Source organism: Phaenicophaeus curvirostris, unplaced genomic scaffold (assembly GCF_032191515.1).
Source record: "Phaenicophaeus curvirostris isolate KB17595 unplaced genomic scaffold, BPBGC_Pcur_1.0 scaffold_55, whole genome shotgun sequence".
Classification (NCBI taxonomy): domain Eukaryota; kingdom Metazoa; phylum Chordata; class Aves; order Cuculiformes; family Cuculidae; genus Phaenicophaeus; species Phaenicophaeus curvirostris.
This window is the reverse complement of record NW_027206677.1, coordinates 1,180,307-1,197,054: the sequence shown is the minus strand read 5'-3', so window position 1 is coordinate 1,197,054 and position 16,748 is coordinate 1,180,307. Positions and strand designations below refer to the sequence as shown.

Here is a 16,748-nt window from a genome sequence, read left to right as displayed (position 1 = left end):
GTCTATTGGGGTCTATGGAGGGGGCGTGGCCCGACGGTGGGTGTGGCCCGCAGGGGGCGGGGCCTGTGAGGGGGCGGGGCTCCGGCTGCAGGTGCCCCCACCTGAGGACGTGAACCCCCAGGAGCCCCTGCTGCCCGGTGAGTGCCCCCCCCCCAGTATGGACCAGTACACACCAGTGCCTCCCAGTATCCGCTTCTACTCCCCCCCAGTGCCTCCCAGTGTCCCACCAGTGTCTCCCAGTATCTTCCAGTGCACCCCAGTGCCTCCCAGTAGCACCCCAGTATTTCCCAGTACCTCCCAGTGCCTCCCAGTGTCCCCCCAGTGCCTCCCAGTATCTCCCAGTGCCTCTCAGTATCCCCCAGTGTCCCCCCAGTGTCCCCCCAGTGTCCCCCAGTGTCCCCCCAGTATCTCCCAGTGCCTCCCAGTGCCCTTCAGTGTCCCCCAGTATCTCCCTGTACTCCCCCCAGTGTCACCCCACTGCCCCCCAGTGTCCCCCAGTGCCTCCCAGTATCCCCCAGTATTCCCCTCTACACCCCCCAGTGTCACCCCACTGCCTCCCAGTATCATCCCAGTATCCCCCAGTATCCCCCAGTATCCCCCAGTATCCCCCAGTATTCCCCTGTACTCCTCCCAGTGCCTCCCAGTGCCTCCCAGTGCCTCCCAGTGCCTCCCAGTGCCTTCCAGTGCCTCCCAGTGCCCTTCAGTGTCCTCCCAGTGTCCCCCCAGTGCCTCCCAGTGTCCCCCTAGTGTCTCCCACTGCCCCCCAGTGTCCCCCAGTGCCTCCCAGTATCCCCCAGTATTCCCCTCTACACCCCCCAGTGTCACCCCATTGCCTCCCAGTATCATCCCAGTATCTCCCAGTGTCTCCCAGTATCCCCCAGTATCCCCCAGTATTCCCATGTACTCCTCCGAGTGCCTCCCAGTGCCTCCCAGTGCCTCCCAGTGTCCTCCCAGTGTCCCCCCAGTGCCTCCCAGTGTCCCCCCAGTGTCCCCCCAGTGTCCCCCAGTGTCTCCCAGCATCTCCCAGTATCCCCCAGTATTCCCATGTACTCCTCCCAGTGCCTCCCAGTGCCCTTCACTGTCTCCCAGTATCTCCCAGTATTCCCCTGTACTCCCCCCAGTGTCCCCTCAGTGTCCCCTCAGTGTCCCCTCAGTGCGTCCCAGTGTCCCCCAGTGTCCCCTCGGTGTCCCCCCAGTGTCCCCCAGTGCCTCCCAGTGTCCCCCAGTGCCTCCCAGTGTCCCCCCAGTGCCCCCCAGTGCCTCCCAGTGCCCCCCCAGTGCCTCCCAGTGTCCCCCAGTGTCCCCCCAGTGTCCCCCCAGTGTCCCCCCAGTGTCCCCCAGTGCCTCCCAGTATCCCCCAGTATCCCCCAGTGTCCCCCAGTGTCCCCCCAGTATCCCCCCTGTGCCTCCCAGTGTTCCCCCAGTGTCCCCCAGTGTCCCCTCAGTGTCCCCCAGTGCCTCCCAGTATGTCCCAGTACCTCCAGTATCCCTCAGTGTCCCCCCAGTGTCCCCCAGTGCCTCCCAGTGCCTCCCAGTATCCCCCAGTGTCCCCCCAGTGTCCCCCAGTGTCCCCCCAGTGTCCCCCCAGTGCCTCCCAGTCCCCCCCAGTGCCCCCCAGTATCCCCCAGTGTCCCCCCAGTGTCCCCACAGTGTCCCCCCAGTTTCCCCCCAGTGTCCTCCCAGTGCCTCCCAGTGTCCCCTCAGTGTCCCCCAGTGCCTCCCAGTGTACCCCCAGTGCCTCCCAGTGCCTCCCAGTGCCTCTCAGTGTCCTCCCAGTGTCCCCCAGTATCCCCCAGTGTCCCCTCAGTGTCCCCCCAGTGCCTCCCAGTGTCCTCCAGTGTCCCCCCAGTGTCCCCCCAGTGCCCCCCAGTGCCCCCCAGTGCCCCCCAGTGTCCCCCCAGTGTCCCCCAGTATCCCCCAGTGCCCCCCAGTGTCCCCCAGTGTCCCCCCAGTGCCCCCCAGTGTCCCCCAGTATCCCCCAGTGTCCCCCCAGTGTCCCCCCAGTGTCCCCCCAGTGCCCCCCAGTGTCCCCCCAGTGCCTCCCAGTGTCCCCCCAGTGTCCCCCCAGTGTCCCCCCAGTGTCCCCCAGTGCCTCCCAGTATCTCCCAGTGCCTCCCAGTGTCCCCCCAGTGTCCCCCCAGTGTCCCCCCAGTGCCTCCCAGTATCCCCCAATGTCCCCCCAGTGTCCCCCAGTGTCCCCCAGTGTCCCCCCAGTGTCCCCCCAGTGTCCCCCAGTGCCTCCCAGTGTCCCCCCAGTATCCCCCAGTATCCCCCAGTGTCCCCCCAGTGTCCCCCAGTGTCCCCCAGTGCCTCCCAGTGTCCCCCAGTGTCCCCCAGTATCTCCCAGTACCCCCAGTGTCCCCCCAGTGTCCCCCCAGTGTCCCCCAGTATCCCCCAGTATCCCCCAGTGTCCCCCCAGTGTCCCCCCAGTGTCCCCCAGTGTCCCCCAGTGCCTCCCAGTACCCCCAGTGTCCCCCCAGTGCCTCCCAGTGTCCCCCAGTGTCCCCCCAGTGTCCCCCCAGTGTCCCCCAGTCCCCCCAGTGTCCCCCAGTGTCCCCCAGTGTCCCCCAGTGCCTCCCAGTGTCCCCCCAGTGTCCCCCCAGTGTCCCCCAGTATCCCCCAGTGTCCCCCCAGTGCCTCCCAGTATCCCCCAGTATCCCCCAGTATCCCCCAGTGTCCCCCAGTGTCCCCCCAGTATCCCCCAGTGTCCCCCCAGTGTCCCCCCAGTGTCCCCCCAGTATCCCCCAGTGTCCCCCCAGTGTCCCCCCAGTGCCTCCCAGTATCCCCCAGTGTCCCCCAGTGCCTCCCAGTGTCCCCCCAGTGCCTCCCAGTGTCCCCCAGTGTCCCCCCAGTGTCCCCCCAGTGTCCCCCCAGTGTCCCCCAGTGTCCCCCAGTCCCCCCAGTGTCCCCCAGTGTCCCCCAGTGCCTCCCAGTGTCCCCCCAGTGTCCCCCCAGTATCCCCCAGTATCCCCCAGTATCCCCCAGTGCCCCCAGTGTCCCCCCAGTGTCCCCCAGTGCCTCCCAGTGTCCCCCCAGTGTCCCCCCAGTGTCCCCCCAGTGTCCCCCCAGTATCCCCCAGTGTCCCCCCAGTGTCCCCCCAGTATCCCCCAGTATCCCCCAGTGTCCCCCCAGTATCCCCCAGTATCCCCCAGTCCCCCCAGTGCCCCCCCAGTGTCCCCCCAGTGTCCCCCCAGTGCCCCCCAGTGTCCCCCAGTCCCCCCAGTGTCCCCCCAGTGTCCCCCCAGTGTCCCCCAGTTCCCCCCAGTATCCCCCAGTGTCCCCCCAGTGTCCCCCAGTATCCCCCAGTATCCCCCAGTGTCCCCCAGTGTCCCCCAGTGTCCCCCAGTGCCCCCCCAGTATCCCCCAGTGTCCCCCCAGTGTCCCCCAGTATCCCCCAGTATCCCCCAGTGTCCCCCAGTGTCCCCCAGTGCCCCCAGTGACCCCCCAGTGACCCCCCAGTGTCCCCCCAGTGTCCCCCCAGTGTCCCCCCAGTGACCCCCCAGTGTCCCCCCAGTGCCCCCCAGTGTCCCCCCAGTGTCCCCCCAGTGCCTCCCAGTGCCCCCCAGTGTCCCCCCAGTGTCCCCCCAGTGCCTCCCAGTGTCCCCCCAGTATCCCCCAGTATCCCCCAGTGTCCCCCCAGTGCCCCCAGTGTCCCCCCAGTGTCCCCCCAGTGCCCCCCCAGTGTCCCCCCAGTGCCCCCCAGTGCCCCCCAGTGCCCCCAGTGTCCCCCAGTGTCCCCCCAGTGTCCCCCAGTGTCCCCCCAGTGTCCCCCCAGTGTCCCCCAGTGTCCCCCCAGTGCCCCCAGTGACCCCCAGTGTCCCCCCAGTGTCCCCCCAGTGTCCCCCAGTGTCCCCCAGTGTCCCCCCAGTCCCCCCAGTGCCCCCCCAGTGTCCCCCAGTGCCTCCCAGTGTCCCCCCAGTGTCCCCCCAGTGACCCCCAGTGTCCCCCCAGTGTCCCCCCAGTGCCCCCAGTGACCCCCAGTGTCCCCCCAGTGCCCCCCAGTGTCCCCCCAGTGTCCCCCAGTGTCCCCCCAGTCCCCCCAGTGCCCCCCAGTGTCCCCCAGTGTCCCCCCAGTGTCCCCCCAGTGTCCCCCAGTGTCCCCCCAGTGTCCCCCCAGTGTCCCCCAGTGTCCCCCCAGTATCCCCCAGTATCCCCCAGTGTCCCCCCAGTCCCCCCAGTGTCCCCCCAGTGTCCCCCCAGTGTCCCCCCAGTATCCCCCAGTATCCCCCAGTGTCCCCCCAGTGTCCCCCCAGTGTCCCCCAGTCCCCCCAGTGTCCCCCAGTGTCCCCCCAGTGTCCCCCAGTGTCCCCCAGTGTCCCCCCAGTGCCCCCCAGTGTCCCCCCAGTGTCCCCCCAGTGTCCCCCAGTGTCCCCCCAGTATCCCCCAGTATCCCCCAGTGTCCCCCCAGTCCCCCCAGTGTCCCCCCAGTGTCCCCCAGTGTCCCCCCAGTGTCCCCCCAGTGTCCCCCAGTGTCCCCCCAGTATCCCCCAGTATCCCCCAGTGTCCCCCCAGTCCCCCCAGTGTCCCCCCAGTGTCCCCCAGTGTCCCCCCAGTGTCCCCCAGTCCCCCCAGTGTCCCCCAGTGTCCCCCAGTGCCCCCCAGTGTCCCCCCAGTGTCCCCCCAGTGCCTCCCAGTGTCCCCCCAGTGCCCCCCCAGTGTCCCCCCAGTGTCCCCCCAGTGCCCCCCAGTGTCCCCCCAGTGTCCCCCCAGTGTCCCCCCAGTGTCCCCCAGTGTCCCCCCAGTATCCCCCAGTATCCCCCAGTATCCCCCAGTGTCCCCCCAGTGTCCCCCAGTGTCCCCCCAGTGTCCCCCCAGTGCCCCCCCAGTGTCCCCCCAGTGCCCCCCAGTGCCCCCCAGTGCCCCCAGTGTCCCCCAGTGTCCCCCCAGTGTCCCCCAGTGTCCCCCCAGTGTCCCCCCAGTGACCCCCCAGTGACCCCCCAGTGTCCCCCCAGTGTCCCCCAGTGCCCCCAGTGCCCCCCAGTGCCCCCCAGTGCCCCCCAGTGTCCCCCAGTGTCCCCCAGTCCCCCCAGTGTCCCCCCAGTGTCCCCCCAGTGTCCCCCAGTGACCCCAGTGCCCCCCCAGGTTTCGGCTCCCGCCTCCGCATCCACCTCGGGGCCCCCCTGCACCTCCTGGTCCAGAGGTGGGGGGGACCCCAAGTTTTTTTTGGGGGGGACCCCGAGTTTTTGGGGGGGTCAGAGGGGTTTGGGGGGGACCCCAAGAGTTTTTGGGGGGGTCAGAGGGGTTTGGGGGGGTCAGAGGGGTTTGGGGGGGACCTCAAGATTTTCTGGGGGGGTCAGAGGGGTTTGGGGGGGTCAGAGGGGTTTGGGGGGGACCCCAAGATTTTTTGGGGGGTCAGAGGGGTTTGGGGGACCCCAAGTTTGGGGGGGGCACCAGAATCTGGAGGGGAATTGGGGTTTGGGGGGGACCCCAAGAATTTTTGAGGGGGGTCTGAGGAGTTTGGGGGGGTCAGAGGGGTTTGGGGGAACCCCAAGTTTGGGGGGGGGACAAGGTTTTGGGGGACCCCAAGTTTTGGGGGGTCAGAGGGGTTTGGGGGGACCCCAAGGTTTTTGGGGGGGACCCCAAGTTTGAGTGAGTCAGAGGGGTTTGTGGGGACCCCAAGTTTTGGGGGGCAGCAGAGTTCGGGGGGGGAAATGGGGTTTGGGGGGGACCCCAAGTTTTTTTTTGGGGGGTTCAGAGGCGTTTGGGGGGGTCTGAGGGGTTTGGGGGGACCCCAAGTTTGGGGGTACAAGGTTTGGGGGACCCCAAGAATTTTGGGGGGTTCAGAGGGGTTTGGGGGGACCCCAAGTTTTGGGGGTACAAGGTTTGGGGGACCCGCAGTGTGGGGGGGGCACCAGAATCTGGAGGGGAAATGGGGTTTGGGGGGGCCCCAAGAATTTTTGGGGGGGTCAGAGGGGTTTGGGGGGACCCCAAGATTTTTTGGGGGGGTCAGAGGGGTTTGGGGGGGACCCCAAGTTTTGGGGGGCACCAGAATCTGGAGGGGAAATGGGGTTTGGGGGGACCCCAAGATTTTTTGGGGGGTTCGGAGGGGTTTAGGGAGGTCAGAGGGGTTTGGGGGACCCCAAGTTTTGGGGGTACAAGGTTTGGGGGACCCCAAGTGTGGGGGGGGGCACCAGAATCTGGAGGGGAAATGGGGTTTGGGGGGACCCCAAGAATTTTTGGGGGGGTCAGAGGGGTTTGGGGGGACCCCAAGTTTTGGGGGGGAACCCAAGTTTGAGGGGGTCAGAGGGGTTTGGGGGGGTCAGAGGGGTTTAGGGGGACCCCAATTTTTTGGGGTGCACCAGAGTTTGGGGGGTTAATGAGGTTTTGGGGGGGACCCCAAGTTTTTTTTTTTGGGGGGGTCAGAGAGGTTTGGGGGGCAAATGAGGGTTTATTTTAGGGGGGTTAATGAGGTTTTGGGGTCCCCTGATGATTTTTGGGGTCCCCCCCCCAGCGAAGCCGAGTTCCGGAAAGCTCTGGAATGTGGGACCGAGGATTATATCATCGTCCTGAAGCCCTGGCAAGGTGGGACCCCAACATCTGGGGGGGCACCCCAATATCTAGGGGGGGTCCCCAACATCTAGGGGGGGTCCGAGTTTAAGGGGGAACCAGGGATTTGGGGGGGACCCCAAGATTTGGGGGGTTCCAGGGATTAAAGGGGGGGACTCAGGGGTTTCGGGGGGACACCCCAACATCTAGGGGGGGTCCCCAATATCTAGGGGGGTCCCCGACATCTGGGGGGGCTCCGAGCTTTAAGGGGGAAACAGGGATTTGGGGGGGACCCCAAGATTTTTGGGGGGAAACAGGGTTTTTGGGGGACCCTGGGGTTTGCGGGGGGGGGGGGGGGGTCAGGGGTTTGGGGGGACCCCAAGATTTGGGGGGGGCAGAGGGGTTGGAGGGGGTTTTGGGGGGCTCAGGGGGGTCTATGAGGCTCAGGGAGGGCTCGGGGGGGTCCCCAGATATTGGGGTGACCCCGGTGCCCCCCCAAACCCAGGCTGGGTGGGAGGTTTGGGGGGGGCAGAGGGGTTTGAGGGGGTTTGGGGGGCTCAGGGGGGTCTCTGAGGCTCAGGGAGGGTTCGGGGGGGTCCCCAGATATTGGGGTGACCCCGGTGCCCCCCCCAAATCCCAGGCTGGGTGGGAGGTTTGGCGGGGGGCAGAGGGGTTTGGGGGGGATTTGGGGGGCTCAGGGGGGTCTGTGAGGCTCAGGGGGGGTTCGGGGGGGTCCCCAGATATTGGGGTGACCCCCATGTCCCCCCAGATTCCAGGCTGGGTGGGGGTGGAGCTGTTGGGGGGGAAAGTTTGGGGGGGCAGGGGGGTTTTGGGGGGCTCAGGGGGGTCTGTGAGGCTCAGGGAGGGCTCGGGGGGGTCCCCAGATATTGGGGTGACCCCGGTGCCCCCCCCAAATTCCAGGACGGGTGGGAGGTTTTGGGGGGGCAGAGGGGTTTGGGGGGGTTTTGGGGGGCTCAGGGGGGTCTGTGAGGCTCAGGGGGGGTTCGGGGGGGTCCCCAGATATTGGGGTGACCCCGGTGCCCCCCCAATCCCAGGCTGGGTGGGAGGTTTGGGGGGGGCAGAGAGGTTTGGGGGGGGTTTGGGGGGCTCAGGGGGGTCTGTGAGGCTCAGGGAGGGCTCGGGGGGGTCCCCAGATATTGGGGTGACCCCGGTGCCCCCCCAATCCCAGGCTGGGTGGGGGTGGGGCTGCGGGCCGGGGCGCCCCCCGAGGCGTCGCTGCGGGCGCTGGCGCAGACGCTGCTGCTCGAGGAGCTGCTGGGGCCCTCGCTGCCCCCCGGAGCCCCCGCGGGGACACGGCTGAGACCCATCCAGGACACCCTGCGCCGCTGCCGTGAGCTGGGGGGCACTGGGGGGCACTGGGGGGGACTGGGAGGGACTGGGAGGGGATTGGGAGGGACTGGGAGGGGATTGGGAGGGACTGGGAGGGGATTGGGAGGGACTGGGAGGGGATTGGGAGGGACTGGGAGGCACTGGGAGGGGATTGGAGGGACTGGGAGGCACTGGGAGGGACTGGGAGGGACTGAGAGGTGATTGGGAGGGACTGGGAGGGGACTGGGAGGCACTGGGAGGGGACTGGGAGGCACTGGGAGGGGATTGGAGGGACTGAGAGTGACTGGGAGGGGACTGGGAGGGACTGGGAGGGGACTGGGAGGCACTGGGAGGGGATTGGGAGGCACTGGGAGGGGATTGGGAGGCACTGGGAGGGGATTGGAAGGGACTGGGAGGGGACTGGGAGGCACTGGGAGGGACTGGGAGGGGATTGGAGGGACTGGGAGGGACTGGGAGGGGACTGGAAGGGGACTGGGAGGGGACTGGGAGGGACTGGGAGGGGATTGGGAGGGACTGGGAGGGACTGGGAGGGACTGGGAGGGGACTGGGAGGCACTGGGAGGGGGTTGGGAGGGGACTGGGAGGGACTGGGAGGGATTGGGAGGGGATTGGGAGGGACTGGGAGGGGATTGGGAGGGACTGGGAGGGGATTGGGAGGGACTGGGAGGGGATTGGGAGGGACTGGGAGGGACTGGGAGGGGATTGGGAAGCACTGGGAGGGACTGGGAGGGGATTGGGAGGCACTGGGAGGGGATTGGGAAGCACTGGGAGGGGACTGGCTGGCACTGGAAGGGACTGGGAGGGAACTGGGAGGCACTGGGAATCACTGGGAGGCACTGGGAAGCACTGGGAGGGGACTGGGAGGGAACTGGGAGGCACTGGGAGGGGACTGGGAGGCACTGGGAGGGGGTTACTGGGAGGCACTGGGGGTGGAGTGACTGGGAACGGCTTGGGGAGCACGTGTGTGCACTGGTGTGCACTGGTTTGTACTGGTTTGCACTGGTCTGTACTGGTTTATACTGGTTTGTACTGGTTGCTGGCAGCCCGGGGCTCGGTGCCGTGGGCGGCTCTGGCCGAGACGACGAGAGTGTGGGGGGAGCTGGGGCCGGTCCTGCTGGGCGGTGAGCGCACTGGGAGCACTGGGAGGCACTGGGAGGGGACTGGGAGGGACTGGGGGCAACAGGAGTGGACTGGGAGGCACTGGGAGGGGACTGGGGGCAACAGGAGTGGCCTGGGGGACACTGGGAGGGGGTCTGGGAGGGACTGGGGGCAACAGGAGTGGCCTGGGAGGCACTGGGAGGGGACTGGGGGCAACTGGAGTGAACTGGGAGGCACTGGGAGGGGGTCTGGGAGGGACTGGGGGCCACTGGAGTGAACTGGGAGGCACTGGGAGGGCGTCTGGGAGGGACTGGGGGCAACAGGAGTGGCCTGGGAGGTACTGGGGGGCACTGGGAGCAGTGGGAGGGGGTTACTGGGAGTACTGGGAGGGACTGGGGGCGACTGGAGTGCACTGGGAGGCACTGGGAGGGGGTCTGGGAGGGACTGGGGGCAACAGGAGTGGCCTGGGAGGTACTGGGGGGCACTGGGAGCAGTGGGAGGGGATTACTGGGAGCTCTGGGAGGGGACTGGGGGCGACTGGAGTGCACTGGGAGGCACTGGGGGCAGTGGGAGGGGGTTACTGGGGGCACTGGGAGGGGACTGGAGGCAACTGGAGTGGACTGGGAGGCAGTGGGAGCAGTGGGAGGGGGTTACTGGGAGCACTGGGAGGGACTGGAATGATTGAGGAACACTGGGAGGGGTTTACTGGGAGGGACTGGGGGGCACTGGGAGGCTGTGGGGGGGACTGGGAGGGTCTGGGAGGCACTGGTGGGGACTGGGAGGCACTGGGAGCACTGGGAGGGGGTTACTGGGAGGGACTGGGGGGCACTGGGAGGCTGTGGGGGGGACTGGGAGGGACTGGGGGGCACTGGGAGGCACTGGTGGGGACTGGGAGGGACTGGGAAGACTGGGAGGCACTGGGAGCACTGGGAGGGGGTTACTGGGAGGGACTGGGGGGCACTGGGAGGCACTGGGAGGGACTGGGAGCACTGGGAGGGGGTTACTGGGAGGGACTGGGGGGCACTGGGAGGCACTGGGAGCACTGGGAGGGGGTTACTGGGAGGGACTGGGGGGCACTGGGAGGCACTGGGAGCACTGGGAGGGGGTTACTGGGAGGGACTGGGGGGCACTGGGAGGCACTGGGAAGACTGGGAGGGACTGGGAGCACTGGGAGGGGGTTACTGGGAGGGACTGGGGGGCACTGGGAGGCTGTGGGGGGGACTGGGAGGCACTGGGAGCACTGGGAGGGGGTTACTGGGAGGGACTGGGAGGCACTGGGAGCACTGGTAGGGGGTTACTGGGAGGGACTGGGGGGCACTGGGAGGCACTGGTGGGGACTGGGAGGGACTGGGAAGACTGGGAGGCACTGGGAGCACTGGGAGGGGGTTACTGGGAGGGACTGGGGGGCACTGGGAGGCACTGGGGGGGACTGGGAGGCACTGGGAAGACTGGGAGGCACTGGGAGGCACTGGGAGGGGGTTACTGGGAGGGACTGGGGGGCACTGGGAGGCACTGGGGGGCACTGGGAGGCACTGGGGAGGACTGGGGGGCACTGGGGGGACTGGGAGGGACTGGGGGGGACTGGGAGCACTGGTGTGAGGTGCTGGTTTGTGGGCAGCGCTGTCGGCCGCCGGCTGGGAGGTGGAGCGGCCGCTCCTGGCGCCCGACGAGTGGCGGCTGAGCTGGCCCCGAGCCCAAACTGGGGCAACTGGGAGAACTGGGAACGACTCCAGATGAACTGGGGGGGGGGAACTGGGAAAATTTGGAGGAAATTTGGGAAAATTCGGATGAATTTGGGAGGATTTGAGGGGAATTTTGGGGAAATTTTGGAAATTTGGAAGAAATTTGGATGAATTTGGGAGGGTTTGAGGGAAATTTGGGGGAAATTTTGGAAATTTGGAGGAAATTTGGATGAATTTGGGAGGGTTTGAGGGGAATTTTGGGGAAATTTTGGAAATTTGGAGGAAATTTGGATGAATTTGGGAGGGTTTGAGGGAAATTTGGAGGAAATTTGGATGAATTTGGGAAGATTTGAGGGAAATTTGGGGGAAATTTTGGAATTTGGAGGAAATTTGGATGAATTTGGGAGGGTTTGAGGGGAATTTGGGGGAAATTTTGGAAATTTGGAGGAAATTTGGGAAAATTCAGATGAATTTGGGAGGGTTTGAGAGGAATTTTGGGGACATTTTGGAAATTCGGAGGAAATTTGGATGAATTTGGGAGGATTTGAGGGGAATTTTGAGGAAATTTTGGAAATTTGGAAGAAATTTGGATGAATTTGGGAGGGTTTGAGGGGAAATTTGGGGGAAATTTTGGAAATTTAGAGGAAATTTGGGAAAATTTGGATGAATTTGGGAGGGTTTGAGGGAAATTTGGGTGAAATTTTGGAAATTTGGATGAATTTGGGAGGGTTTGAGGGGAATTTTGGGGACATTTTGGAAATTCGGAGGAAATTTGGGAAAATGTGGATGAATTTGGGAGGATTTGAGGGAAATTTTGGAAATTTGGAGGAAATTTGGGAAAATCTGGATGAATTTGGGAGGGTTTGAGGGAAATTTGGGGGAATTTTGGAAATTTGGAAGAAATTTGGATGAATTTGGGAGGGTTTGAGGGAAATTTGGGGGAATTTTGGAAAATTGGAGGAAATTTGGGAAACTTGAAATGAATGAATGGAAATTTGGGGCATTTTGGGTGGAATTTGGGAAAAAATTGGACATTTTTGGATGAATTTGGACAAAATTTGGGAATTTTCAGATTAATTTGGAGCATTTTGGGTGAACGTGGGGGATATTTTTAACTTTTTGATGAATTGAAGGGAAATCTGGGAAATTTCTGATGAATTGGGGAAATTTGGGTGAATTTGGAGAACTTTGGAGCCTTTTGGGTGGAATTGGGGGAAAATTTGGGATAATTTGTGGGAATTTTGGATGAATTTGGGGAAATTTTGAATGATTTTGGGGAATTTTGGATGAATTTGGGGAAATTTTGAATGATTTTGGAGAATTTTGGATGATTTCAGGGAAATCTGGGAAATTTCAGGTGAATTTGGGGTATTTGGAACATTTTGGGTAGAATTTTGTGTGGAAAATTGTTTTTTTTTAAAATTTGGAGCATTTGGGGGGGGAATTTTTTGCCTTTTGGGGAACATGGTTAATTTTGAATGGAATTTTCAAATTTTTTTTATTGCAATGTGGGGATTTGAAGGAAATCGCTTGATTTTGCTTTTTATTTTGGATCATTTTGAGGGGAAATCGGGGCAAATTGAGGGAATTGCCTTATTTTGTAATAAATATTGAATTTTTTTTTAAAATTGATGAATTTTTGGTGAAATCTGTTGAATTTGGGGGTAGAAAACACCAATTCTGGGACCACAACACTGATTTTGGGGCCAAAACACCAATTTTTGGGGCTGAAAACACTCATTTTGGGGCCAGAACACTGATTTTAAGAAAAAAACACCCATTTTCGAGGGCAGAACAACAATTTCTGGGGATAAAAGTCTAATTTTTGGGGCCAGAACACTCATTTTTGGGGCCAGAACAATGATTTTTGGGGCTAGAACACTAATTTTGGGGCCAGAACACTCATTTTTGGGGCCAGAACAATGATTTTTGGGGCCAGAACAATGATTTTTGGGGCCAGAACACTCATTTTTGGGGCCAGAACACTCATTTTTGGGGCCAGAACAATGATTTTTGGGCCCAGAGCACTTTTTTGGGTCCAGAACACTGAATTTTGGGGCCAGAACAATCATTTTGGGGCCAGAACACCAATTTTTGGGTCCAGAACACTCATTTTTGGGTCCAGAACACTTTTTTAGGGGCCAGAACACTCATTTTTAGGGCCAGAACAATGATTTTTGGGCCCAGAGCACATTTTTAAGGCCAGAACACCAATTTTTGGGTCCAAATCTCTCATTTTTTGGTCCAGAACACTGATTTTTGGGTCCAGAACACTCATTTTTGGGTCCAGAACACTCATTTTTAGGGCCAAAACACTCATTTTGGGGCCAGAACAGTCTTTTTTAGAGCCAGAAACAATGATTTTTGGGCCCAGAGCACTCTTTTAAGGCCAGAACACTGATTTTTGGGTCCAGAACACTGATTTTTGGGTCCAGAACACTCATTTTGGGGCCAGAAACAATGATTTTTTGGGCCCAGAGCACTTTTTTGAGGCCAGAACACCAATTTTTAGGTCCGGAACACTGATTTTTAGGGCCAGAACACTTTGTTTTGGGTTGAAAACACCAATTTTGGGACCAAAACACCCATTTTAGGGTGAAAGCCCCAATTTTTGGGGCCAGAGCTCTGATTATTAGGGCCAGAACGCTGAGTTTTCAGGCCCAGATCTCTCATTTTGGGGCTCAGAACACAAATTTTGGGAAAAACCTCCCATTTGGGGGCCCAGAACAACAATTTTTGGGGCCAGAACCCTCCTTGGGGGGCCAGAACTCTTGATTTTGGGGCCAGAACCCCCTTTTTGGGGTCAGAGCACCAATTTTTGTCCCCAGAACTCAGATTTTGGGGGCCAGAACACTCATTTTTGGGTCCAGAACACTTTTTTAAGGGCCAGAACACTCATTTTTAGGGCCAGAACACTGATTTTTGGGCCCAGAGCACTTTCTTAAGGCCAGAACACCACTTTTTGGGTCCAGATCTCTCATTTTTTGGTCCAGAACACTCATTTTCCATGCCAGAACACTCATTTTTGGGCCCAGAACACTGATTTTTGGGGCCAGAACACTCATTTTGGGGCCAGAACACTCATTTTTAGAGCCAGAAAGAATGATTTTGGGCCCAGAGCACTTTTTTAAGGCCAGAACACCAATTTTTGGGTCCAGAACACTGATTTTTGGGTCCAGAACACTCATTTTTCGTGCCAGAAACACTGATTTTTGGGCCCAGAGCACTTTTTTAAGGCCAGAACACCAATTTTTGGGCCCAGAACACTGATTTTTGGGGCCAGAACACTGATTTTTGGGTAGAAAACACCATTTTGGGGACCAAAACACCCATTTTAGGGTGAAAGCCCCAATTTTTGGGGCCGGAACTCTGATTATTAGGGCCAGAACGCTGAGTTTTCAGGCCCAGATCTCTCATTTTGGGGCTCAGAACACAAATTTTGGGAAAAACCTCCCATTTGGGGGGCCAGAACAACAAATTTTGGGGCCAGAACCCTCCTTGGGGGGCCAGAACTCTTGATTTTGGGGCCAGAACCCCCTTTTTGGGGTCAGAGCACCAATTTTTGGGGCCAGAACTCAGATTTTTGGGGTCAGAACCCTCATTTTTGAGACCAAAAGACCGATTTTTGGGACCAGAACACTGATTTTTAGGGCCAGAACACTGATTTTTAGGGCCAGAAACAATGATTTTTGGGGCCACAGCACTTTTTTAAGGCCAGAACACCAATTTTTGGGTCCAGAACACTCATTTTTGGGTTCCCAACACTGATTTTTGGGGCTGCAACCATGATTTTTGGGCCCAGAACACTTTTTAGGGGTCAGAACACTGATTTTTGGGGCCAGAACACTGATTTTTGGGCCCAGAACAATTATTTTTGGGTCCAGAACACTCATTTTTCGCGCCAGGACACTGATTTTCAGAGCCAGAACACTTTTTTTGGGTAGAAAACACGAATTTTGGTCCCAAACCACCCATTTTAGGGCAAGAGCACCAATTTTTGGGGCCAGAACTCGGATTTTTGGGGCTAGAACACTAATTTTTGGAGCCAGAACACTTTTTTAGGGGCCAGAACCCTGATTTTTAGGGCCAGAGCGCTTTTTAAAGGCCAAAACACCAATTTTGGGGTCCAGAACACTGATTTTTGGAGCTAGAACAATGATTTTGGGGCCAGAACACTCATTTTTAGGACCAGAAACAATGATTTTTGGTCCCAGAGCACCTTTTTAAGGCCAGAACACCAATTTTTGGGTCCAGAACACTCATTTTTGGGTCCAGAACACTCATTTTTGGGGCCAGAACACTGATTTTTGGGCCCAGAGCACTTTTTTAAGGCCAGAACACCAATTTTTGGGCCCAGAACACTGATTTTTGGGGCCAGAACACTGATTTTTGGGTAGAAAACACCATTTTTGGGACCAAAACTCCCATTTTAGGGCGAAAGCCCCAATTTTTGGGGCCAGAACTCTGATTATTAGGGCCAGAACGCTGAGTTTTCAGGCCCAGATCTCTCATTTTGGGGCTCAGAACACAAATTTTGGGAAAAACCTCCCATTTGGGGGGCCAGAACAACAAATTTTGGGGCCAGAACCCTCCTTGGGGGGCCAGAACTCTTGATTTTGGGGCCAGAACCCCCTTTTTGGGGTCAGAGCACCAATTTTTGGGGCCAGAACTCAGATTTTTGGGGTCAGAACCCTCATTTTTGAGACCAAAAGACCGATTTTTGGGACCAGAACACTGATTTTTAGGGCCAGAACACTGATTTTTAGGGCCAGAACAATGATTTTGGGGGCCACAGCACTTTTTTAAGGCCAGAACACCAATTTTTGGGTCCAGAACACTCATTTTTGGGTTCCCAACACTGATTTTTGGGGCTGCAACCATGATTTTTGGGCCCAGAACACTTTTTAGGGGTCAGAACACTGATTTTTGGGCCCAGAACAATTATTTTTGGGTCCAGAACACTCATTTTTCGTGCCAGGACACTGATTTTCAGAGCCAGAACACTTTTTTTGGGTAGAAAACACGAATTTTGGTCCCAAAACACCCATTTTAGGGCAAGAGCACCAATTTTTGGGGCCAGAACTCGGATTTTTGGGGCTAGAACACTCATTTTTGGAGCCAGAACACTTTTTTAGGGGCCAGAACCCTGATTTTTAGGGCCAGAGCACTTTTTAAAGGCCAAAACACCAATTTTGGGGTCCAGAACACTGATTTTTGGAGTTAGAACAATGATTTTGGGGCCAGAACACTCATTTTTAGGACCAGAAACGATGATTTTTGGGCCCAGAGCACTTTTTTAAGGCCAGAACACTCATTTTTGGGCCCAGAACACTCATTTTTAGGGCCAGAAACACTGATTTTTGGGCCCAGAGCACATTTTTAAGGCCAGAACACCAATTTTTGGGTCCAGAACTATTATTTTTCATGCCAGAACACTGATTTTTGGGTAGAAAACACCAATTTTGGGACCAAACCACCCATTTTAGGGCAAGAGCCCCAATTTTTGGGGCCAGAACTCTGATCATTAGGGCCAGAACTCTTGATTTTGGGGCCAGAACACCAATTTTTGGCACCAGAACTCAGATTTTTGGGGCCAGAACACTCAGTTTTGGGCCCAGAACACTCATTTTTGGGCCCAGAACACTCATTTTGGGGCCAGAAACACTGATTTTTGGGCCCAGAGCACTTTTTAAAGGCCAGAACACCAATTTTTGGGCCCAGAACACTGATTTTTGGGGCCAGAACACTTTGTTTTGGGTTGAAAACACCAATTTTGGGACCAAACCACCCATTTTAGGGTGAAAGCCCCAATTTTTGGGGCCGGAACTCTGATTATTAGGGCCAGAACGCTGAGTTTTCAGGCCCAGATCTCTCATTTTGGGGCTCAGAACACAAATTTTGGGAAAAACCTCCCATTTGGGGGCCCAGAACAACAATTTTTGGGGCCAGAACCCTCCTTGGGGGGCCAGAACTCTTGATTTTGGGGCCAGAACCCCCTTTTTGGGGTCAGAGCATCAATTTTTGGGGCCAGAACTCGGATTTTGGGGGCCAGAACACTCATTTTTAGGGCCAAAACACTCATTTTGGGGCCAGAACACTCACTTTTAGGGCCAGAAACACTGATTTTGGGGCC

General features: G+C 58.8%; 1 protein-coding gene across 1 annotated transcript in view; it reads left to right on the top strand.

Annotated features, from left to right (window-relative positions):
* Nucleotides 1-12,247, top strand: part of RUSF1 (RUS family member 1) — a 34,608-nt gene extending 22,361 nt beyond the window's left edge. The window contains exons 10-15 of the mRNA XM_069881635.1: nt 54-137; nt 5,083-5,140; nt 6,452-6,522; nt 7,676-7,837; nt 8,879-8,956; nt 10,552-12,247. Of these exons, the coding sequence (XP_069737736.1) occupies nt 54-137; nt 5,083-5,140; nt 6,452-6,522; nt 7,676-7,837; nt 8,879-8,956; nt 10,552-10,670 (572 nt within the window). The 3' untranslated portion in view covers nt 10,671-12,247. The remainder of the gene's footprint in view (nt 1-53; nt 138-5,082; nt 5,141-6,451; nt 6,523-7,675; nt 7,838-8,878; nt 8,957-10,551) is intronic.
* The last annotated feature ends 4,501 nt before the right edge of the window (nt 12,248-16,748 follow it).